Source organism: Suricata suricatta, chromosome 10 (genome assembly GCF_006229205.1).
Source record: "Suricata suricatta isolate VVHF042 chromosome 10, meerkat_22Aug2017_6uvM2_HiC, whole genome shotgun sequence".
NCBI classification, from domain to species: domain Eukaryota; kingdom Metazoa; phylum Chordata; class Mammalia; order Carnivora; family Herpestidae; genus Suricata; species Suricata suricatta.
Window position 1 is genome coordinate 98492948 of NC_043709.1, and position 26022 is coordinate 98518969.

General features: G+C 41.6%; 1 protein-coding gene across 1 annotated transcript in view; it reads left to right on the forward strand.

Annotated features, from left to right (window-relative positions):
* Positions 1-26022, forward strand: part of ANO2 (anoctamin 2) — a 326751-nt gene that overhangs the window by 185170 nt on the left and 115559 nt on the right. Inside the window, exons 13-14 of the mRNA XM_029955559.1 lie at positions 3356-3438; positions 9605-9715. Of these exons, the coding sequence (XP_029811419.1) occupies positions 3356-3438; positions 9605-9715 (194 nt within the window). The remainder of the gene's footprint in view (positions 1-3355; positions 3439-9604; positions 9716-26022) is intronic.

Here is a 26022-nt window from a genome sequence, read left to right on the forward strand (position 1 = left end):
GTGTTTTATGTGATTGTGTATTTGGTTGCAGCAGCCAAGAGCCGCTGGGCATGATGGCCTGCAAATTACAATTAAAAATAATAGTACTGCCTCTCATTACCCTGATTATTATGATCAGTGATGCTGTGCTGGGTGGGCCTGGGCTGGGGCCCAATCAGCAAGGAGGAAGACTGGGGAGAAGTAGTACTTTGCAGAGGGACTCCATGTCAGTGGAGCAGGAGTGGGGGCTGCTGGGCCAGGGCTGCATGGAAGGTGCTAGTCCAGCAGGGTCTGGGTCTGTGGGAGTCTTCAGGTCCAGCTCCTCGCTCCTCTGTGGTCTGGCATCAGACTCCAGGGAACTTAGGAAAGTGAGTGAAGCCCTATTGAAAAGAGAAGTAAGGAACCAATCTGACAATAAACTATTATTTAAAAAAATAAAAAATAATAAAAAAAAGAAAAGGGAAGTAAAGGGACAGGGTTTCTGAACTCCCTTCTGAATAGAAGTTAAGGACACTGTCTTAGGGGCCAGGCGGTCCTAGATGGGTGTATCTCAGTTCTGCCCCTTACCAGCTAGGGGTCCGCAGCAAGAACATGTAGATCTGGCTCCCTGTCACAAAAGTCAGCCCTCTTTTTTATTTTTTTAAGGTTTATTTATTTTTGAGAGAGCAAGTGCAATTGAGGGAGGGGGAGACAGAGGATTTGAAGCAGGTTCCGGGGGTGACAGCAGGGAGCCTGATGAGGGAGTTGAAGTTGAATTCACTGATGCTCAACCGACTGAGCCACCCAGGTGCCCCACCAAAGTCAGCACTCTTAACCAAGGTGCTGTAAACCTGGGGCAAGGGACTTAACCTTTGGGCCTCATTGTGCTCATCTGTGAGGTGGGTGAAGGGATACTTACCCCATGGTGTTCCCGTGAGAAGTCAATAGATGTGTGCGGAGCACTTAGCAAAGTCCCTGGTGTGTAATACACACCAGGAGCTGTGAGCTGCTCTTCATCATTATGACGGTCCTCCCTTGTCCTCATGGCTTCTCTGCAGTGACTTCTTTGCCCCTCTCCTCTGTTCCTATGGTCGGACTTCTCTCCTTCGTAGAGATGGCAGTTAGGAAGCACTCTGAGCCCTGCTGTATGCAGAGCCCTCCTCAGATGCTAAGAAGAGCATGGAAAAAAGAGGGATGCCGTCCTGCTAACCTTGTTCTCAGAGCATCCCCAGGCAATGCCAGGGTTGGGAGGTCATGATGCAGTGACATTAAGAAGCCTCAGATCCACTGGAGAAACTGCATGAACCCACTGTAACGTTGGCTCCAAGTAAAACAAATGTAGCCTTCAGCAACTACACATTCAGCTCGTCTGTAGGTGTTTGTTCTGCTTAGTTCTGGCTGTGCCTGGGGTAGACAGGCAGCTAAGAGCTGAGGACGTTTATGGGCCCTGTTACTGCACTGCTCTGTATCATGCAGCAGTAGGTGCCCAGGCTCTTCCTGTGGGTGGTGTCGAGGTATGGGGATGGCCTCAGGGAGTGTCACATTCCTTTTTGTCCAGGGCACCAGACACTAAGGACAGTTAGGAGTGTGGAGAAGAGGGTGCCCCAAGCCTGGTCCTGTGGATGAGGTGGGGCTTGAGCGAATCAGGAAAGGATGATGGTGGACAGTGGAGGGCAGCTTAGGAGAGCAGGACAGTCTGCATGGTTTGGGGATGAGGAGGGCATTGAGGAGATGACCTTAGCATCAATCCAAGTGTGAGGTTGTGTACTGACAAACCGAGGGAGTGGATTCACAGATGGGTCAGGCTGCATATTCAGGGTCTCCGCAATCAGAGAGAAGAACTGAGGCAATAAGGAGTCATTGAAAGTTTAGATGGGGGAGAGTGGGCATCCGCCCTTTTCCTACCCCTTCTTCACAAGCCATTGTATTCAATGCCTTGTATTCAAGACTCCACTCGGGGTGCCTGGGTGGCCCAGTCAGTTAAGCACCCGGCTTCGACTCAGGTCATGATCTCATGTTCGTGAGTTCGAGCCCCGTGTCAGGCTCTGTGCTAACAGCTAGCTTAGAGCCTAGAGCCTGCTTTGGATTCTGTGTCTCCCTTTCTCTCTGACCCTCCCCTGTTCGTGCTGTCTCTGTCTCTCAAAAATAAATAAAAAACATTAAAAAAATTAAAAAAAAGACTCCACTCAAGTGGCTTCTCTGGCAGCTGGCACTCCCTCTGCTGCATGCCCACAGCTCTTATCTGTGCCGTTCTTGAGGTCCTGCTCACTCTATGCCTTGTATTAATGTTATTGACAGTCTCTCCCCATAGACTGTAAACAGCGTGAGAGCAAAATCCACACTAGTTTCCCTTGATCTCCCTCATGGTGTCGAGAACAGTGTTATATATGTTGCAGATAACCTTCATCAAGCCTAGTTCTTTGTGCAGGATTGGAAATTTGTTCAAGTTTGCTCAGATAACAAGAGATTTGTTGTAAGAAAGCAAGAAGCAAGCTCATGGATGCAGGTAAAGTCAGGCACCCAGGCGTCTGGGGAACTGGAGCTGGAGGAGCTATCAGAAACCATGGCTTTGCCTCCGTTCAGGTGCTGCATGGCTTGTCCCATGTTTGCCTCTGTTTGTGTCTCTTAGTTTCAGTTATCAAAAGAGAGAATCAGCTTGCTCCACCAGCAGGTGTTAGGTGTTCAGTCCTGGTATATAACAAGCCAATGGGTGTTGGTTCTCCTGGGGTGTGTTGGGCTGGCCCTTCAAGGGGCTGCAGCTGGAGCATGCAGATCAACCAATGTGTAGGTGTGGGAGGTGCACAGCAGATACTTGCTGAACAAATGGAATAATGAGCGAATGTCACTTTGGCTCCATCAGCCACATGCAGAGTGGCTCAGAAGGCTGAGACTGAGGTCAGTTAGGAGACTGTTACATAACCTAGGATTGGGATGATTGGGGCCCAGCAAAGGGAAGCAGGGTTGGGGACAGAAGGAAAGATGGGGGCACAAGTGAGAGCCAGCCAAGGAAGGGATAGGAAGAAAGAATGTATGTGTAGGGAAGATGAGGTTTGTCAAGAAGGACTACAGACCCTTCCAGTGTAATTTTTTTCATCCTTCCATCTTGCCTTCATGTCTTGAGATTGGTATTTACCCTCTCCTCATTACCTAGAAGTGGGAAAAGGTACATGATATGTGTATACATGTATGTCTCCTTTTAAATATATTGAGTAGGCTCTCAGGGATGTGGAATGTTTTGAGCAGTTCTGGCTAGAAGTAGGAGGAAGGGAATACGTGCTTTAAAGGGAGTCCTTAAATTTGAAATCTGTAAGTTTATCATTTACTTCCATTGGGGAACTTAAAGGGTAGTCAAAATCCACGCTTTAAAATTAATAGAACTTTTCTCTATCTTTTTAAGCTACCATGTTTCTTGAAAACTGGAAGAGACTGCAGATGCGACTGGGCTACTTCTGGGACCTGACTGGGATAGAAGAGGAAGAAGTGAGTTCTCTTGCATACTTCTCTGGGTCCTTTCTTGGTTTCTTGGTTTCTTGGGTGAGATGACTGCTTAACATTTGCTTCCACATCAACCCATTGGCTCCATGGTCTTAGCTGTGGTTGATAGGCACTGAGGCCAAGAATTCATATCCCATTCTTCTCTTAGCTATAAAACATTGGACCTGATGGGTAGTCATGCAGAAAAAGAGGTGGTACAAGAGAAAAGCCTTATGGTAGCTTTGAGATTTACTTCTGAGATTTAACTTCCATCTTTCATGTCATGGGTGCTAGTGTGCATGAAGCCGAAGGGTAGGAAACACTCTCATGTAGCCCATAGCATGAAAGGTAAGCCTACTGAGGGTCAAGGGGCAAGTGTGGGTACCAGATGCTGATTGCCTTTCATGCCTATGGAAGAAGAACAACTGAACTATTACATTATAACCCAGTACAGTATGTGTGAAACTAGAGGATGAGATAAGGGCAAACGGTAGGTTCTTCTGGAGTCTAGTATTATGAACAGATGATATTGAAAAGGATGAAAACAAATCAGCCTTCTCCCTGGGCTCTTAGAGTAACTAGGGCTGTAGTCTTGATGTTGGCAAGCTGGCAATGAGTAGCATGTGCATGGCTGCTTACAGTTCTTATCTGTCTACACTGTCTACCACTGACTGAACAGTAAATGTGAATATTGGATAAGTGCTCCTGATATTGTGGACATTGTTGATGAGGTACTGGGTACAGTGTCTAGAAAGATCCAGAGGCACTTGCATTGGCCTGTGCAATGGTTGGCCACAAGCATTATGGCAGCTACATGGAGAGCAGGCCTTTTCTATATTCTCCCATAGTAATTGATATGCCTCACTTTATACTTGGATTTTTTGGCTTTTGTTTTATGACCAAACAAGTGAAATTCCCAGTTTAATCTTGTTCTCAAGCCTTTGTGACTCCCTATGTCTGTAGCATGACATCATTTCTTTTCCTTGACACTCAAATTGGGCAGGTGGGGATTCCATTAACATGCAGTGAGTATATGTGCTTACTGTATTCCAGTCCTGTGCATTGAACATATGCCCAGGGACTGATGGCTCATTGGTTCCATGGCAAGTCAGAGAAAGTACATATGGATTCTACCTTCAGTGAGGATACAAATGAGGAAGAAACGCAACAGAGAATAATGAAGGCAATTGCATTTCTTAGGGGAGAATGCCCAAATGAGTGCTTCCAATAGAAAGAGCTGTAGAAGTGGGACTGTGTCGGGACATCTTTGTCCTGTCGGTTCCATTTGCTTCAACAGAGAGAGAGAGATGGAGTTATGGCCAGGTGTTGAGGGGATAGTGGTGGGAGCTCCCACTCTCCTAATGCAGGGTCTAGCATGTCTCCAAAGAAGAGAAGAAGAAATGTCCTGGCATTCAAGCCTGCATGGGAGCAGAGACCAGCTAAGTGTGTCTGCTAAGTAGAGCTGAGGAAGCCAGCAAGGCTCTGTTAGAGAGGAGGTATAAACACACTCAAACAGAGAAAGGCCTTAATTGTGACTCAGTGCCCTCAAAATCTCAGTCACAAGCCCCTGCCAGGGGTGGCCATAGGATCCATTTTCTTTCTGTATCCAGGTTTTCTGGTTTCTGATTAACCCAGCAAACAGTGGTAACTTCATGGGAGATACATGATTTCAGGAACTCATGTGCAGGCTGAGAGTGGCCTGGCCAAGACTGGGTTTACCTGTGGCACAAGGAGGTGGTCCTCCTGGGCTCTGGTCACTCCTGATGGGTGAGGTTATTGCAGGGCAGGTTGGTTCTACAGCATGGTTGATGTGCCCTGAGTGTGCAAGTCCAGGACCAGGCATGGTTGAGAGGAAGGGAGGACAGCCTTGCCTCTTCCTTTAATGTATTTATATTTCAAACTAGGATATCAAACACACTTTAAGTTCAGTTCAGTCTGAACATACCCACTAAGCACTATGTCCAGTTTTTGGTATGCAATATGGAAGTATGTTGGGCAGTCTCTGAGCATCTCCAAAGGGTCTATTCAACTAGGATGCTGTCTGGCCTCTAATATTTAGAATACAAAGGTGAATATGTAAGAGAAATTCCTTCTGGCTAATGCAGCCAGAAGAAGAAATGCCTTTTTTAAAATTTGTTTTGTTTTGTTTTTATCAGAGTTTTGAAGACTGGTCAGATTTCAAAGAGAGGAAAGGGTACCCACAGGAGGAAACAGCAAGCAGAAGTCTTGATCTGGGGAAGCTAGGGGTGTAGATCAGAAACAGTGAGATGACAGGAAGGTGCAGTTGGCTGCAGGAACAGGTTTGATGGACACTGTGTTTCTCCTGTAGGTCATGGAAAGGCATAGGCATGGAGGGCAGGATGAGAAGGTATTTATGACTTTACCAGATTCCTTACCTGAAGTGTTATGGACAGGTTTAACTTGCATTCAGGCAATGAACAAAAGGATGGCGGGTATGACTTGGCATTGGGGAGAGGGAAGCAGGGGTCCTTGGAGGTCATGATTAGAAGTTATTTCTATTTTAATCAGATGGTGTCTCTAGGTATCTCCAGATGGCCAGCTGTCTATAACCCTAAGACGTCATGCTTACCTGTGGTCTTCACTGGGAAACATTTTACCTCCTCAGGGGAGATTGGTAACTTGCACAGACAAAAGCTCATTTCCCCTCTGTCTTTCCTACCTGGCATCGCATGGGCCACCCCAGGAAGAGTTAAGCAAGTGGGATGCCTCAAGTCTAGGTGTTAAACCAGGGAGATGTGGAAAGAGACTGGAGGCTGCTTTCTTTCAGGGCAGGGAAGGATGTGAAAAGCCAAGCTCAAGAGCCAACTTCCAGGGTCAATGTGGTCCCTGCCTAAGAGGCTTCCCTGTAGAACTAGCAGGGTCACCTCAAAGGACTTACTTTGGATTTTGTTCTTGTTGAAGGGAGGCCTGCCAGACCTCAAGAGTCTTTCTCTATGAGATGGGATGATCGTCAGCGCAGTGGGCCTCACTTGCTTCATTAGGTTCTGTCAGGCCTCAGGTGGTCCTCTTAGAGAGTGGCTTTGTCTGAACACAGATGTCCTCGCCTCCATCTCTCTTCAATCCCTCATCTGTCATAGCAAGCTTTAGGTAACCTAGCTGTTTTCCTATCACATAGGAAGCAAAATCCTCTACCTGCCTTTCTGATCGCAGCATTTGTCATTCTTCTCCTTGCTCGGTCCTTCCAGTCATGTAGACCTTCATTCTCTCCCAAGCTCATTCTAGTCTTTGCACGGGCTGTCACCTCTGCCTAGAATGCTCCAGTCTCCACATGGCCTATACTTTCTTGACTTTTCCATCCCAACCAAAACATTACCCTCCTCCCACTGGCCTGCTCAGAATCTGCATTCCAAAGCAGCCATCCTGTTTTATTTCTTCCTTTATTATTATCCCTATCTGCTGGTTTCTTATTTGTGTGTTTGTTTGCTTATTGTCACCTTCCTCTACTTGAAGATAAGCTTCTTGAAGGGAGGGACCTTGCGTTGTGGCCTCAGAGCTTGGAAAAAAGCTCAGAGCACAGTAGGAGCTTAGAAATTCTTTGATGAAGACATTTGTTGAATGTATCTCTGGATTTACCTCTTTAGATCATTTAGAAAAGGCTTGTCCTGAGCTGGCCTGAGGCCATCCTTCAGCCAGCTCCTGAGGAAATCAACCAGATGGAAGTAGCCTTGAGAAATATTTCCTGGAATCTTGGTGGGAGGAGTTATGTGTTTGTGATGATTTTGCACCAGACCACCAATCCAGAGGGGCTGTGTTTGGCGAACATCAGAAATAAGGAGGACCTTTCCATTGCTGGGTGTATTGGAGCAACCCTCACAGGGGCTATATTTTTCTCTGGCCATAAACTGTTGTCTAGCTCCCTGCCTTTGAAGAATTCTGTAACCTCACCGGAACTTCTTGGCCACCAACAGAGAGATCCTTGTCTGACCTGCCTCAGCTGGAATGCAGAGCAGCCTAACTCTGCTTTGAAAGTCTTGGACTCCTGTTTATTTACCAAGAATGCTTGGCTTATTCCAAACAGATGAGGGGTTCTGAATGGGGGCCCAGTGTGGGGTGAGGTGGGCCACAGCCACTGCTAGAGGGATGCGGGGGCATGCCTGATGGCACAGCATGTCTTTGGAAAGTCAGAGGCAGGTCATGAGCAGTCTCTTAGTCAGTAGGGAAAGTTCCTCAACCCCTTTGGCAGGGTATGAAAGGTAGAGACAACTCACCTTTGAGGGGGTTTAGAATCCACATTATGGTACTCACCAAAAAAATACTGCAATAGTTTTTTAATTAAAATTTTCCATGGAAATAAAATAGATGAAAAGTGACCAGATTTCAAAGTTGATGAAGGACAACTTCAAACCAGATTTCTCAAAGTATTCCTATAGCAGGGTGCGTGGGTGGCTCAGTTGGTCAAGCATCTGACTTCGGCTCAGGTCATGATCTCATGGTTTGCGAGTTCAAGCCCCACAACAGGCTCAGAGCCTGGAGCCTGCTTCAGATTCTGTGTCTCCACCTCCCTCTGCCCCTTCCCCTGCTCATGTTCTATCTCTCTCTGTCTCTCAATAATAAATAAACATTAAAATAATTAAAAAAAAGTATTCCTATAGGATGTTAATTGTTGGAGCGAAGGGATTTTTGTAAGAAATGGCAGGTTTAAAAAAATAAAGCAAGTGTCTTCACAGTAAAACTTCTCAGAGTTTCTGATATGCTCCTTGTGACTCTCAGGTGAAACCTTGTGTGGGCTTTTCCACTCTCTTAGACCCTGAAGTCCCTTTTAAGCTAAAACTCTTTTGGCACACAGATTAGGGAATGATGTGTTGGAGGATAGATGAAAATCAGTGAGCTTCACAAGCATTTAGAGATTTTTGGGTGTTCTGCATGGAGCTCATTTCCATGAAAAATATGAGACAGGTTTGATAGCAGATCCTCATATTGGGAAACTCTCAAATGCAAAACAGCTAGGAAATAATAATAGAAATATACATAATTAAGAACTTTGTGTGGTATAAAATATGAAACACTAGGCTATTCAAGAGGGAGGCGGTCCCACCAGGCATGCTGCAGCAGAGAAGTCCTGGAAGGGATGGGGCTGATGCATCCTTGGAGATTGGTAATGACAGGGTGCCTTAAAACCCTTGAATAGCATCACCCCCTATTTTATTGGTTATGCTTGTAAGTCACATGCATGGTTTCTCCTCTCCAATGTCATGGCATGTCCTGGGAAAGCCAAAGACTGGTTAGGAGCCTAACTTGTTTGGCTTTTGGAATCTCTGATGTCTGAGCAGTAGTAAAGAAATGTGTGTACTCTGAGTCAACTGTGAGTCAGCTCCTGAATCCTTGCCTATGAGTTATCAATAAATGATGGAGGAACATGAAGTCTTCACACCTGTAGATATTCATCCTTGGACGTTGCAGAGAAGACCTGCCAATGAGGCCAGGTGTACACTGTTAAATTCTCTTTGAAGTAAGTCCTGCATCTTCCTGCTTCAGCATCTGCATTGACTTGACCGTCCTCTTGATTAGTTATTCTCTTTCCCATGCCTGGTGACTCACTATTCAGGTTTAAATTGCTGAATGGCTCAGTGATATCTCTTGAGCATTGGTGTACTTGCCAATGAGTTACTCACCTAAGCTGTACAGGAAACAGGTTCAGGCAAGTAAGTTTTAAGATTCCCTATGGCCATCTTTAGCTTTGATGTTTATTGGTTGCCATTTTAGCTTACAGAATAGTGGAGCAGGAAGAAGTCCTGTTGTTGCCCTAACTCCCAGCTGTGGGCACATCTGTTTCTCTGGCTGGGATTTGGCTCAATGATACTTAAAGTTTGAGGTCTGAGGATAGTTAGTAGAATGACCAGATGCTTCTGTTTTTATCAGCTGCCCAGTTAATGTTTCCTCTCTCCTTTCTCAACACTGGTGCCATCCCCAGGAGCATGCCCAGGTTTGGTTTTCAGTGTGGTAACAACTACTGTGTGTCCCCTTCCTCCCCCCCACATTGAATTCCTGTTCTAGACTCCTTGTGATCGTGTGTGGTGTGACAGTTCATATCCAAATAACATTCAATCCTAAATGCCTGACTTCACTGTACTCGTAGTATCCGATCATAATCCACCAGCCAGGGGCACTCTTCTGCTTGCTTACTAACTACTCATTGACTCTTCTGTCTTAGGAACACTCCAGGCCTGAGTATGAAACCAAAGTTCGAGAGAAAATGTTAAAGGCGAGTGGCAAGTCAGTAGTCCAGAAATTGGACACCAATATGGCTGAGGATGAAGATGAGGTAAGTTGCTGGCACTTCTTGCTCACTATCTTCTTTATTTCTGAAGATGCTATTATGATTTTATTTGGAATGCTTTCATGGACAGAGACTGGGCTGTGATATGGGGTTGACAGAAGTGGGACAGGAGGGGATGATTCATGACACTTTTCATTAACTTGCACTCAGAGCAGGCTTTGCCATGACTTTATTTCTCTCTCTTTCCTGGTTGGTAATGTCTGGGAAAAATGATAGAGCAGGATGGAGAAGAAAGAAAGTTTCAGGCCAGGACTGAATCACCTAAATACCTACTAATGATAACTACTACCATACTAACTAGCACAATGGCAGTTGACCCTTGCGGAATGCTTACGCTAGGCTAGGTGCCATTCTAAGTGCATTATATTATCTTATTCTCATGATAAATTTATGAGGCTGGCACCTTTGTTAGGCAAATGAAAACTAATGAAAAAAGTTACGTTCATAGCTTAAGTCAGTTGCCAGAAGTCATCCAGCCAGTAAATGGTGAGTAGACCTGGGATTCCGTCCATCTCTGATGGTCTGTGCATCTAACCACTATGCAATACGGCCTTGAAGTGCAATGAAGTCCAAGCAAGACATGGCTCTTATGGCCAGCAGAGGCAAATTCATGCCTGTGCTTGCTAGAGCTACTCATATAAAGTTCTTCACATTTCATTTTATCTGGATGGGCCTTCACAAGTAGGAATGTGATGGTGAACATGTCTTCCGAGTCCTATTTCTGAGTTTTATGGTGGCACTCAGACATTAAAACAGAGCTTCAGAATCTGTGCTGTGATCTGTAAATACTCATAGTGTGTGTGAGCTGGGGGTACAGTGTGGGGGGCTCCTCTTTGGCAGTGCCTTGTCTTCTCTGAGTGCCACCCTTCTTTGAAACTAAGGGTGTGTGTGTGCGTGTGTGTATGTGTGTGTGTGTGTTTACGTCTTTCCTAATCTGGTTCCTGAAAAAAATCAACAAGATTGGAAATCTGTTGTTTTTGCATGTGTCTTTTCTCCATCTTGGCTTTGAATTCAAATTTCATTTAATTTTACATTCTTAAAGTTGGAACCATTCATGTTAACATGCAAATTTATTCAAGCACCAAAACAGAAGAATGTGGTGTTTTTGAGGCCAGAACACTGGCTTTTTCCCCTCCTCTTTCTTTCTTTTTTCTTCTTTTTTTTTTTTTTTAAAGAAAATAGGACTTAGAAGAGAAAGAGGGTGGCCCTCTGAGTTATTTTTTTTTTTCCTAGACAAAAAGTAAGTCCAAGACCGCCAATTATTCAGGGAAATAATGAATTTATTCTTAGGAAAGACTAATCATCACCACCACCCTCATCAGAAAGCAAGCATTCTGTGTTCTCAGCTTCAGCAACTCCATGCAACCTTATTTCTCCACCCCAGAGCAATATACAATGGATAATTTTATGGAAATCACATGTAACTTTTATTGACCACTGACTCATTTAATTTTAATTCCATGGACGGGAATGCCACAGAGCTGGAATTGCGTACATTGAGGCTGTGGTTCTAATATAAACTTTGCTTGGATATATATGCATGATAGGTCACATAACTTTCAGGAACCATGAATAATTGAAAAACATCTGAATGCATTATGAATGATACATATGTTTATGTTTTAGCATTCAACATCTATTTCCATTACACTGTTGAGAATGCAAAGCTCAAAGCATCTAATGTCTTACGGGGAGAAAATGACCTTCCTGATTGAGCAGTGAGAGATGAAAATGGCCCGGAATGTGATTGTCAACATCCTTCTTCTGTTCCCTCCATTATGTTAATATTGTAAATATTCTGTTCCTGCTGTAAGTCTAGCCAAAGATGGGAGATGAAAGGAGGAGCATGTGTTGCTGTCTGATGAGAGGGAGGCTACTCTTGCCTACTGGAAGAGTTGAGGTCAATATCCACTGCATAACGTGGCTCTTGACACACTCTCATGTGTGGGATATTTAGGAGAGGTCCCTTCTTCTGGGGAATAGACAGGGACAAAGAACCAAGGTTTATCTGCTGGTTTTGGATATGCTCTTTCATCCCAGAGGATCCTATTGGCTCTGCCTTCACTGTGCCCCTGAGGCTGCATATCCTCACCTCTCTTTATTTTCCTTCCAGTTGGATGACAAGCTACCATTTATTGAGACCCAGAGCAGTATGGGAATTTTCTGAAGACAATATAATGTGTGGGGAAGCTGGTAGTCAAACTTAGCTTCACCTGATCCCCAGGACCTATTGCTTTTCCTTTTTCTTTTTAACTTTGAAGATATCAACCCCATTTTTAAAGACCTCTTTATTAAGATTTAGGCCTCAGACCATAAAACTCACCCACTTAAAACGTACAGTTTAATACTTCTTAGTATATTTGTAGATTTGTGCAGCCATTTCTACCATCTAAGTTTAAAATATTTTTAAAGGTTCATTTACTTAATGAAAGAGAGAGAGAACAAATGAATGGGGGGAAAGGCAGAGAGAGGGGCAGAGAGAGGGAGAGAAAGAATCCCAAATAGGCTCCACACTGTCAGTGCAGAACCTGATGTGGGGCTGGGACTCACAAACCATGAGATTATGATTCCAGTCAAAATCAAGAGTCAGATGCTTAACCAACTAAGCCACCCAGGCACCCCTCAAAAAATTTATCACCACAAAAAGAAACCCTATGCCTAGTAGTTATCAAATTCTGGAAAATAACTAATCTACTTTCTATTTCTATAGATTTGCCTATTCTGGGGCTCCTGGGTGGCTCAGTCAGTTAAACATCTGACTCTTGGTTTCAGCTCAGGTCATGATCTCAAGATTCATGAGTTCAAGCCCGCATCAGGCTCTATGCTGATAGTGCAGAGCATGTTTGGGATTCTCTCTTTTCTCCTCCTCTCTGATCCTTCTGCATGCACACATACACAGTCTTTCCCTCTTTCCTCTCAAAATAAATAAAATAAAATAAAATAAAATAAAATAAAATAAAATAAAATAAAATAAAATAAAATAAAATAGATTTGCCTATTCTGGTCTTCCATGTCAATGGAATCATGCAAAATATAGTATTTAGCTTCTTTCACTTGGAAGAATGTTTTCATGATTTGTCCATGTTTTAGCTACATCAGTACTTTATACATTTTTTATTGCAAAATAATATTACATAGTTTGGATATACCTCCTTTACCAATTGATAGACACTTGGATGGCTTCTACCTTATCAGAGGCAGGTCAAGTGGTGCTATGAATATTTGCATACAAGTTTTTGTGTGGATGTGTGTTTTCATTTCTCTTGGATATATAGGTAAGAATGGAATTATTGGGTCACCTGGAAGCTTCATATTTAACAATTTGAAGACCTGCCATACTATTTCTCGAGTACAGTCTAACCATACAATGTATGAGGGCTCCATTTTCTCCGCATCTCAGCAACACTTGCTGTTACCTTTTTTACTTTATCTATCCTAGTTGTGTGAAGTGGTATTTCACTGTGATTTTAATTAGCATATCTCTAATGACTAATAATGTTGAACATCTTTTCGTGTACTTATTGGCTCTTTGTATGCTTTTATTGGAGAAATGTCTATTCAAATCCTTTGCCCATTTTTTGCTTTTTATTTTATTTTAATTTTTTTAAGTTTATTTATTTATTTTGAGAAAGAGAGAGGTGGGGGGAGGGGCAGAGAGAGAGGGAGAGAGATTCCCAAGCAGGTTCCACGCTGTCAGTGCAGAACCCAAAGCAGGGCTTGATCTCACAAACTGTGAGATCCTGACCTGAGCCAAAACCAAAGGTTGGACATTTAACTGACTGTGTCACCCAGGTGCCCTCTTTGCCCATTTTTAAAATTGTTCTTTTATAATCATGTTGTAAGAGTTATTTACATATTCTGAATATCAATCCAATACTTAATATGATTTACAAATAATTTCTCCTGGTCTATGAATCTTGTTTTTTCATTTTATTGATGATACAATTCAAAGCATGAAAGGTTTTGTTGTAATTAAAATTATATGTATTTCCTTTTGTCAGTTGTGCTTTTGTATCATATTCAAGAAATCATTGCCTAGTTCAGTGTCATAGAGATATACTCCTAGGTTTTCTTCTAAGAGATTTATAGTGTTAGCTCTTACATTTTAGGTGTATAATACATTTTGAGTTAATTTTTATGTGTGAGTTAACTAAGGTGTCCAAATTCTTGTTTGTTTGTTTGGTTTTGTTTGTGGATACTCAATTATCTAGCACTATTTGTTAAAAGACTACTATTTCCACTGAATTATATTGACACCCGCATCAAAAATCTATTCAATATAAATGTAAGAATTTGTTTCTGGACACTCAGTTCTCTTCTGTTAATCTATGTGTCTAACTTTATGCCAGTGCCACATTGTCTTGATTGCTATGCTTGTGTCATAAGTTTTGAAATTGGGAACGTGACTTTGATTTTGTACTTCTTTTTCAAAATTGTTTTGATAATTCTGGGTGCCTTGCATTTCCATATGAATGTCATGACCAGCTTATCAATTTCTATAAAAAACACAAGCTAGGATTTGTGATAGGAATTGAGTTGAATTTATAGATTAATTTAGGAATATTGCCATCATGACACCATTAAGTATTTTTAAAAAATTCTTAATGTTTATTTATTTTTGATGGGGGTGGGTGGGAGAGAGAGAGTGTGAGCGGGGTAGGGTCAGAGAGAAAGGGAGACACAGAAACTGAAGAAGCCTCCAGGCTCTGAGCTGTCAGCACAGAACCTGACACGGGGCTCGAACCCCCACACCAGGAGATCATGACTGAGCTAAAGTTGGATGCTTACCCGACTGAGCCACCCAGGTGTCCCACACTATTAAGTCTTATAATCTATGAACATGGTTTATCTTTCTATTTGTTTAAATCTTCTTTAGTTCTTTTCAACAATGTTATATTTCCAGTATAGAAGTCCTAACATATTTTGTTAAATTTGTTTATAAATATTTTATTTTTTGATGCTATTACTAATCATTCTTAATTTCTATTTTGCATTATTCATTGCTAATATATAGTACTATAATTGATTTTGTGTATTGATTTTGTATCCCATAACCATGGTGAACTCATTTTTTTAATTCTAATAGTTTTTAATGAGTTCCTTTGATTTTCTATGTATAAGATCATGTTATCTGTGTACAAAGATAGTTTTACTTCTTCCTTTCCCAATTTGGATGCAAATTATTTCTCTCTATATATCTCTTTTTTTCCAGATAATTGCCCTGACTAGAATCTCTTGTTTTTAAAAAAAATTTTTTTTATGTTTTTTATTTATTTTTGAGAGACAGAGTCAGCACAAGCAGGGGAGGGTCAGAGAGAGAAGGAGACACAGAATCTGAAGCAGGCTCCAGGCTCTGAGCTAGCTGCAGGCACAGAGCCTGACGCAGGGCCAGAACCCACAAACCGTGAGATCATGACCTGAGCTGAAGCCAGACAACCAACTGAGCCACCCAGGCGACCCTAGAATCTCTTGTACGATGTTGAATAGAAGTGAGGAGAGCAGACTTCCTTGTTTTGTTCTTGATCTTAAGAGGAAAAAGAAATTAGTCTTTCACCATTAAGTGTGATGTTAGCTGTGGCCCATTGCTTTTTTGTTCTCTCTTTATAAGGCTTCCCAGAGAACAATTTACATCACATTAACATGATGCTGATTTGAAACTAAATGTTCTATACTGTAATGAGGTGATAATTACATGTCCACCCTTCAGAGGGACAGTGTGGTATGGCCCAAGGCTGGCTGGCAGGGTCATGGTACTCTCCCTAGGTAGCTGAGCTTTTCTCTGGGTCTTTTCTGCTTTAGCTGTCTCAAAGGGAGATTGAATTATAGCCTCTGGTTCTGAAAGTTGGTAACTTTCTTTGTTTATGTGAGAGATGATGTTGGCCATTAACCCATCACTTTGGAGCATAAGTAGTGTTAATTTGGGTATTCTTACATATATTTTTTTAAGTCTGCCTTTTCAAAAAGTTTTTATTTTAATTAATTACTTAGCAACAGTGTAATATTAATTTTAGGCATATAATATAGTGATTTCACACTTCCATACAACACCTGGTGCTCATCACAAGTGTCCTCCTTAATCCCTATCACCTACTTCACCTATTCCCCTGCCCACCTCCCCTCTGGGTAACCATCAGTTTTGTCTCTATAGTTAAGAGTCTGTTTCTTGGTTTGTCTCTCTCTCTCTCTCTTTTTACCCCCTTTGCTCATTTGTTTTGTTTCTTAAATTCCATATGAGTGAAATCATATGGTATTTGTCTTTCTTTGACTGACTTCGCTTAGCATAATACTCTCTAGCTCCATCCATGTCATTGCAAATGACAAGATTTAATTCTTTTTTATAGTTGAGTAATATTCTAGTGTGTGTGTTTTCTTCTTTATCTGTTTATCAATTGATGGATTCTTGGGCCATTTCAATAATTTGGCTATTGTAGATAATGCTGCTATGTGCATCAGAGTGCATATATCTCTTTGAATTAGTATTTTTATATCCTTTGGGTAAATAACCTAGTAGTGCAATTGACAGATCATAGGGAAGTTCTGGGTTTTTTTTTTTTTTTTAATGTTCATTTACTTGAGAGAGAGAGAGAAAGAGAGAGAGAGAGAGAGAGAGAGAGAGAGAGAGAGAGAGAGAGAACATGAGAAGGGGAGGGGCAGAGAGAGAGGGAGACACAGATTCTGAAGCAGGCTCCAGGCTCTGAGCTGTCAGCAGAGAGCCCAATGTGGGGCTTGTACTCATGAACTGTGAGATCATGACCTGAGCCAAAGTTGAACACTTAACCAACTGAGCCACCCAGGTGCCCCAGGGTCATTTTATTTTTACCTTTTTGAAGAAACTCTATACTGTTTTCCAGAATGGTTGCACCAGTTTGCATTCCCACCAACAGTGGAAGAGGGTTCCTTTTTCTCCACATTTTAGCCAATGCTTGTTTCTTGCAGTTTTTATTTTAGCCATTATGACAGGTGTGAAGTAATATCTTAATGTAGTTTTGATTTGCATTTCCCTGATGATGAGTAATGTTGAGCATCTTTCCATGTGTCTGTTGGTCATCTTTTTTGGAAAAATGACTTTTCATGTCTTTTGCCCATTTTTTAAAAAAATTTAAGTTTGTTTATTTATTTTTGAGAGAGAGAGAGAGCAAACATGGGAGGAGCAGAGAGAGAGGGAAAGAGAGAATCTCAAGCAGACTCCACACTGTCAGCATGAAGCCTGATGTGGGGCTTGAACTCACAAATCATGAGATCATGACCTGAGCCAAAACCAATAGTTGAGCCTCCCAGGAACCCCATCTTTTGCCCATTTTTAAATTGGATTGTTTATTTTTGGAGTGTTGAATTTTATAAGTTCTTTATATATTTCAGATACTAATTCTTTATCAGATGTGTCATTTGCAAATATCTTCTCCCATTCCATAGATTGCCTTTTAGTTTTATTGTTTTCTCACTGGGCAGAAGCTTTTTATTTTGATGAAATCCCAATAGTTTATTTTTGCTTTTGTTTCCCTTGCTTCAGAAGATAGATCTAGAAGGAAGTTGCTATAGCAGATGTCAAAGAGGTTTCTGCCTGTATTCTCCTTTAGGATTTTTATGGTATCAGATCTTACATTTAGATTTTTTTTTAATTTTTAAATTTTTTAAATTTATTTTTGAGAGAGAAAGAGAGTGAGAGCTGGGGAGGAGCAGAGAGAGAGGGAGACACAGAATCCAAAGCAAGCTCCAGGCTTTGAGCTGTCAGCATAGAGCCTGACGCAGGGCTCAAACTTACAAACCATGAAATCACTACGTGAGCTGAAGTCATATACTTAACTGACTGAGCCACCCAGGCACTGCTCAGGTCTTACACTTAGGTCTTTAACTGATTTCACATTTATTTTTGTGTATGATGTAAGAAAGTGGTCGTTTCATTCTTTTACATGTTGCTGTCCAGTTTTGTCAACATCATTTGTTGGCAAGACTGTCTTTTTCACATTGAATATTCTTTTTTGCTTTGTTGCAGAATCATTGACAGCATAGTTGTGGGTTCATTTCTGTGTTTCCTGATCTATTAATCTATGTGTCTGTTTTTATGCCAATACCATACTGTCATGATTACTACAGCTTTGTAAGATAAGTTGACATCTAGGATTGTGATGTCTCCAGCTTTTTTTTTCAAAGGTATTTTGGCTTTTTGGGGTATTTTGTGGTTCCATATAAATTTTAGGATTGTTTGTTCTAGCTCTGTGAAATTGCTATTGCTATTCTGATAGTGATATCATTAAATGTGTAGATTGCTTTGGGTACTATAGACATTTTAACAATATTTATTCCTCCAGTCCATGAGGATGTAATGTTTTTCCATTTCTTTGTGTCATCTGCAATTTCTTTCATCAATGTTTTATAGTTTTCAGTGTACAGGTCTGCTGGAGTCCATCTCCAGCAGGTCCAGGGCTTCCTGAAGGATGGATGGTGTCAGCAAAAGGGAGTGAGAGCACCTTGGCTTTTTTTCTGCTCACCAGGCAGGCATCTCTGCACTCACCCGAGAGTCAGCTTTATTTATTGAAAAAATGTATGGGGTAAAAAACAGAAGTGGCAATTGCCTTAGACAATAATTTCTGATAACAAATTCTTTGGTATGTAAAAATTTCCCAGAACATAGATTGGTGGAAACTCGTGTAATCTTTACCAATAGAGATTGAAGTAGGTGACTAGATGTTTATCATATAGGGAAGGAAGGGATCTTTAGCGTTCAAATACAAGGCAATGTTTTTTAGCATAGCAAAGGCAAAAGTTAGTTCTTTTGTGAACAGGGGTTAATAGCCTGTTTTCAAGGTGAAGAAAAACAGGTTTTCTGAGGAAATGTAACGTTTGCTCCTATACTGACAAAAGAAGAAACTCCTATAACAAGTTTCTTCACAAGGTACAATTCACGTATTTTTAGCATAAGAAGGCAAGTCACTCCTGATATCAGTCAGTCAGGCACCTGGGGGGTCAGGGCTCAAGCAGAAATTGAGTGGGGGTTGAGTGGGTGTAGATGCTGCTTGTCATCTGATGGTGGGAGGCCTTGCAAACCTGCCTTGCTTCAGAAATGGCTCCCTGCAAAGGTCTTTTATCTCATTGGTTAGGTTTATCCCTAGGTATCTTACTGTTTTTGGTGCAATTGTAAACTGATTAAGTTGATACCTTAATTTCTCTTTCTACTGTTTCATTATTGGTATACAGAAATGCAAAAGATTTTTGTATATTGGTTTTGTATCCTGTGATTCCACTGAAATTGTTTCAGCTCAACAGTTTTTTGGTCGAGTCTTTTGGGTTTTCTATATGTATCATGTCATCTGCCAAATAATGAAGGTTTTACTTCTTCCTTGTTGACATAGATGCCTTTTAGTTCTTTTTGTTGTTTGCTTTGACTGGGACTTCAGTACTATATTAAATAATAGTGGTAAAAGTGGACATCTCTGTTCCTGCCCATAAAGGAAAGGCCCTCAGTTTTTCCTTATTGAGGATAATAGCTGTGGGTTTTTTCTTTATGGCCTTTATTATGCTGAGATATGTTGCCTCTAAATGTACTTTGTTGAGGGTTTGCATCGTGAATGGATATGTACTTCGTCACATGCGTTTTCTACACCTATTGAGAGGTTCATATGATTCTTATACTTTCTTTTATTAATGTGGTGTATCGTGTTTGTTGATTTGCAAATATTGACCCACCCTTGCAACCCAGAAACAAATCTCACATGATCGTGATGAATGAATTTTTTAATGTACTGTTGTATTCCATTTGCTAGTATTTTATTGAGAATTTTTTCATCCACATTTATTAGGGATATTGGCCTATAGTTCTCTTTTTAAGTGGAGGCTTTATTTGGCTTTGGTATCAGGGTAATGTTGGCCTCATAGGATGGATTTGGAAGATTTCCTTCTTTTTTCATTTTTTAGAGAGAGGGACACAAATCATGAGAGACTATTGAATACTGAAAATGAACCGAGGGCTGAAGGAGGAGGGGGAAAGGGGAAGGGGGTGATGGTCATGGAGGGGGGCACTTGTGGGGAGAAGCACTGGGTGTTATATGGAAACCAATTTGACAAGAAACTGTTATAAAAAAAAGAATAGTTTAAGAAGAATACGTATTAACTTTTCTTTATATGTGTGGTGGAATTCACCTGTGAAGCCTTCTGGTCTTGGGTTTTTGTTTGTTGGTAGTGTTTTCATTACTGATTAAATTTCTTTGGTGGTTATCAGTCTGATAAAGTTTTATATTTTTTTCTGTTTCAGTTTTCCTGGTTTAAATGTTTCTAGAAATTTGTCAATTTCTTCCAGGTTGTCCAATTTGTTTACGTATAGTTAATAATAATATTCTTATAAATATTTGTATTACTGTGCTGTTGGTTATTTCTCCTCTCTCATTTGTTATTTTATTTATTATTTTATTTATTTGGGTCCTTTCTCTTTTATTTTTGATAAGTTTGGCTAGAATTTATCACTTTTATTAATTTTTTCAAATAACCAGCTTCCTGTTTTCATTGATCTCTTCTATTAAGTTTCTATATCATTTATTTCTGCTCTAATCTTTTTGTTTCTTTTCTTCTGCTGGCTTTAGGCTTTGTTGTCTTTTTCTAGCTCCTTTACATCTAAGGTTATATTGTTTAGTTAAGAGTGTTCTTGCTTCCTAAAATAAGTCTGTATTGCTATATACTGCCTTAGAACTACTTTTGCTGCAAAGCCTAAAGGTTTTGTACAATTTTGTTTTCATGTTAATATGTTTCCATATATTTTTAAATTTCTTCTTTGGTTTTCTGGCTGACCCATTCATTGTTTACTAGTTGTTTAGCCTCCATGTATTTTTGATCTTTCCAAATTTTTTCTTGTGCTTGACTTCCATTTTCGTAGTGTTGTGGTCAGAAGAGAGGTGTGGTATGATTTCAGTATTTTTGTGTTTGTTGAGGCCTATTTTGTGACCTAATATATGATCTATTCTGGAGAATGTTCCATGTGCACTTGAAGAGAATGTGTATTATGCTGTTTTAAAATGGAGTGTTTTGAATATATCTCTGAAATCTGTCTGCTACACTGTATCACTCAAAGCCATTGTTTCCTTGTTTATTTTGTTTATAGGATCTGTCCACTGATGTAAGTGGGGTGTTAAAGACCCCTACTATTATTGTGTTACTATCAATAAGTTCCTTTATGTTTGTTTTTCATTGTTTTATGTACTTGGGTACTCCCATGTTAGGTGCATAAATAGTTACAGTTGTTAGCTTTTTCTTGTTGGATTTCCCCTTTATGATTATATAATGCCCTTCCTTAGCTCTCGTTGCAGTCTTAGTTTTAAAGTCTAGTTCGTCCAATGTAAGTATTGCTACTCCAGCTTTATTTTGACATTCATTTGCATGATAAATGTTTCTTCATCCTTGACTTTCAATCTGCAGGTGTCTTTAAGTCTAAACTGGGTCTTTTGTAGGCTTTTTACATATGTTCTTATGATTTTCAAGAATATGGGCATAGTGATGACAGTAATAATAATAAAATTCTGAGTAATATATATGGAGTGCTTATTTTGTGTAAGGCTTTACATGTTTTATTTCATATAGGTCTCAAAGCCATTGTTATCTCCAATTTATAAACATGAGAAGTCTGAGGATTAAAGAAATTAACACCTTGCTCAGTACTCATATGTGGCAGAATCAGAGTATGAGCCAGGCGGTCTGACTCAAGAGCAACGCTCTTGACCACTGTGCTTCTCTCTCTCCTTCGCATGTTTTCCCTCTACAGATTCTCAAACACTACTAAAAATTCATGCTTGCTTGCTTTCTTCCTTATACTAAAGGCAAGAAGGACAGGGGTATTCATTGGAAAGAGGTACAAGACAAACTTGCTACCCTACGTTTTCTTTAATAGTTTTGTGTAAATGCTCATGGCATGGTGCTCCATTTCCGCTGAAGACAATGGTGAGTAGAATTACCTCAGTTTACAGCAAGGCGGTTCAACAGACAATAGGAAAAATTCAGGAACATAAATATATATATGTTGTGTTTCTAAGGAAGAATCTAGAGTCTGATACTTTTAGTAAAAGGAAAGTCTCTTTCTCTCTTTGTCTCTCTGTCTCTGTCTCTCTGTCTCTGCTCTGTCTGTCTCTTTCTCTCTCCCCCAGCCCCCTGGATCAGTTTGAATCTCTTCTGGACTAGTCTGTCCTGGACAGATTTGGAGGTTTCCTCAAATTTCCCTCTAGGGCAAGATTTTTCTGTGTGCAGGATGATAAGGCTCGAAGCTGAGTAGGGCAAGATGCTGTGGATGGCGGGGTTGAGGAGCAGTCCTGATCTTTTCTGTCATCCTTCTGACTTTTCACTCAGTCCTTTCTAATTCCAGCCTATGCCTCCTTTTCTTTCAATAGCTTTGTATTAGCTAGAGCACACTCAGAAAGCAGAGCACATACCAGTGGAGGGAAAACAATAGGAGGACCTAATTAAAGAGGTGTTAGAACCGAGCATTAGAGGAAGCAGGAAACTGAGGCAGCCCAGAGATTGGCAACTGCAGGGAATTGCTGCCATTCTTAGGACTGGAAAGACAAAGAGGAAGGTGGGATTACCAGAAGCCAGGTGCTGGGACCACTCAGTGGGGGCTGGAACCCTGCAGGAGGTACAGCTACTTCAGGAGGTGCCTTCTGAAGCAGAGGGGGACAGTGGAGGAGAAATACCCTGCATCTCCCCCTCCCACCCTCCAGTCTCCCACCAGTCCCCTCTATTGACCAAACCCAACTCAAAGTCAATTGTTCACTTCTTCCAGGGAATATTGTTTTCAGGGGTCAGTACACTGCAACACCAAGCAGAGAAAGGGAATGGCAGAGAGTGGATCTGAGAGCAAGTGGCAAAGCACTGGAATGTGCATTCAGTCAATAAGACAGCACACCCTTACTCATTGTAGCTGACGGGCCACAGCTCCTTCCTAGCCAGGCCCTTGCTTTGGGGAATTAAGTAGCTACTGGGGCACAGAAATAAAAATTTGGCAAAAAACACAAGAACACCCACCACTGATAATGAGTATATGGATGATAAGCTGTTCAGACGGCTTGTGAGTTGTGAATGTTTGTGTAAGCATGTGTGAGAACATGCATTAGTATGTGTGTGTGATGGGATGGGAGGTGGGGGGGGGGTCACTGGAACAATCCAGGTGGGATCAGATAACCGATGGCTTCAAAGAGGGGGGAAATGTATTTTCGTGTCAAGGAACAAGGAAGGAGGGTATAGCAAGCTGGGGAGATGGCAACTCTGAGACCTAGACACATGTTCTGTAAAACAAACCACTGAGAAGACTTTAAAATAATCTCCTATGTAACCGGTCCCCGGAGTTTACCTCATGGGACTTGTCACCCAGCTGTTTGCCCAGTGTGGACACGGCACCTGTGCTCCCATTGTGGCCAGGAGCTGCCTGCGATGCTACATTTACTGAATGTTTTATGGGGAGCGTTGAAGCTAGAACATGTGCCAAGAGGAGGCCTGGGGATAGATGGGTGTTAATTTACTGTTCAGTGCACCACCCCAGGGACAATTATTTCAAAAGAAAACTCATCTAAAGTCAAAGCATTGAAACATTTACGACAGATGCCTCTGGCAGGCGCAACAGACAAACATGTGGAATAAATTATGCATAATTGTAGGGCCCTTGACAAGGAGGCTGGGACAACAGCACCAGGAAGCTCAGGACTGTCAGCTCAGGGGGACTGGGGGTGCCTAGGGAGGGTCGGGGCTGTCCAGGCCAAGGGGATATGGCCCAGACTTTCCACAGAGGCCCTGGGTGGTCCATCAGAATGTTCCGTGGAACAGAGTGAAGTTCCCTCAGGCCCTCTTTGAAGGTAGTAAATGACTTGACCATTTGAAGGTCAAAAAAAAAAAGATCTAAATAATTCTCTCAGACTCTTCTTAGGGGTTAAAAATGTTCCCCATTGGCACAGGGAAACAGTGGGGACAGAAAATGACTCAGTTTGTCAAAGAATCACATTGTGAGGAGCTAAGGTGAGGCTTGATCCTGGGTCCATTGCCAAAAGCCTTGTATTTGCATTAGTGCCGACAGTCACTAATCTTTATTCTCTGGGTGTTTCATGGCTTCTCATTATTAAGGCTGAGTTCTAAATGCTGGTGCCATTCTAGGTCTTCATGCCTGCCTGTGCTTCTGTGTGAACCTAAGGACTGTCAGGAAAGAGGCGGCTTCTATTCCTACTTCTTGAGGAGACAGCCCCCTTGGTTCTCAGACCAGCTCTTACTTAACCTGATAAGGACCCACTGACCAAGGGCTGGTCAGCTCTGAAATCCAAGTCATTTATCCCTGCTCTCCTGGAATTTCTCATCTTTGATAATAAGGGCAATGAAACAGGTCATGGGTGAAACACAGCTTATGAAGTTGAATTGTTACTGAAGACGCCTGACAATTTTATGTACTTTTATTTACTTTATTTTATTCATTTTATTTTATATGGTTACTGATTGATTGTTATGTTCCTGTATCTTTGATTTGTTGTTTCCAGCTCTGGCTCATCTGTTTTTGTTTCTCACCATGCACTTCCCCTGGCCCTCACTGTCTTTCTGCCATCTCTCAGGGAGAGGCTTCTGTTTCTTACCTATGGTCCCTTCCTCCCTAGGCGAGTCTTGCCAAGGGAAATGGATAAGCAAAGAAGCAGAGAAATGGATGTAGTGGGGGACTGGGGAGTCCATCCTGTTTGACTATGGAATGGAGATGTCTTCTTAGGAATAGTTAAGGACTTAAATTTGGTATTTCAGGGTTCTGCACCCCTTTTCCTCTTTCGTGGAATCTTGTCCCGTGGCTCCACCTGGAGGAAAGGCAGGCTAGGAAATAGGGTCATTGCCAGCAGCCTCCAGGCAACAGCCCCATACCCCCAAAGGATGGTAGCCTTCTCCTCTGTAGCATCATGGTGGGAGTAGAGTGTGAACAGTTAGACTTTGGGAAGGTGACTGGAGGAAGTAGTATAGAAAAGCCCGCAGTCTTGTTCTTGACTACCACCTTTGAGAGTCACTGTTAGGGGAAGTGAATTTTCCTCAAGAGAGAAATGTTGTGAGGAGAAGTAAATGAGAAGTATTCACCTATTAGTGTACAACAAAGCCTGGTTGAGTCCTTTAGTGACCAAGTCCCTCCACTGGAGTTTGGGACTGACCCTCTCTGCACAGAAATTAGCCTTACTGAAGTGGTATTGTAGGTAAAGATTTTGTGTTTGGGTACATTACAATTGTGGCTGTTGTTTTTTTAAATAGTTATTATACGTGAAAGTATTTGCTTCAAGAAAAGCTCCACATGGCAGATAAAAGGAAGGCTTCCTTTATTCTTATCTCCTCCAAATGTTGTCTCCCTAGAGCTGGTCACAGTTATAGTTTGGCTTGTACACTTCCAGACCTTTTTCTTGGGCACTTTGATTCATGTGTGAACTTGTATTTGTTTGGGTTATGGGCTTATTTACACATACATACACACACACATTTAGGAGAAAGTCATGGATAGATAGTTTCATTATGTTGAGAAAGTTTAAGGCAGGAAGGCTGTGCTTTCCAAACTGTGCCCCGAGACACCCCTGGAGTGCCACAGTGAACTCACAGAGATGCGGAATTTATAAACATTTTTGAGGGAAGCCCAGCAATATTATGTCTGTCAGATACCGCACAAGTTACCCCCTTGGCCATGTCAGTGTTAACACACACGATAAGCCTTTCAGTGTCAACCTGGTTTAGTGAGGTCGAGCTCGCAGTGTACATAGTGCCAGTTCTGCACAAAGCCATCATGGAACAGGAGGCGATAGTGATCATGTCCAGTCTGATTCCAAGGTTGGCAAAGTTGGATAGTTTCCAACAGGTGAGCATGTCCTTTTAGTAAGCAGTTAAGGCTAAGAACGAAATAAAATATTTTTTCTTTCAATCTGTGTGTATTTTTCCCCAAATGGCTGCCAAAGTTGTTAGTACAAAATGCTCACTAGCTTCTTTGGACTCAGCTACTCTGGAACTGCCAAGGGTTTCTAAGGCATTTGTGTAAAAATTATGTAGACAGTAAGGGTACCATGAACTGAGAAAGTGTGGGAACCGCCGCATAAAGAACTTCCTGAGTTCTTTAGAGATTTCAGAGTAAAGTATACAGCCAAGAGCGGAAAAGTTTAAAGAGATAAGTAGTGAGTTTTGTTTTTTTCCATAATATTTTATTGTTAAATTGTTTTCCATATAACACCCAGTGCTCTCCCCCATATGTGCCCTCCACCATCACCACCACCTCTTTTCCCCCCTCCCCCTTCCCCTCTCAGATCGTTTTCAGTATTCAATAGTTTCTC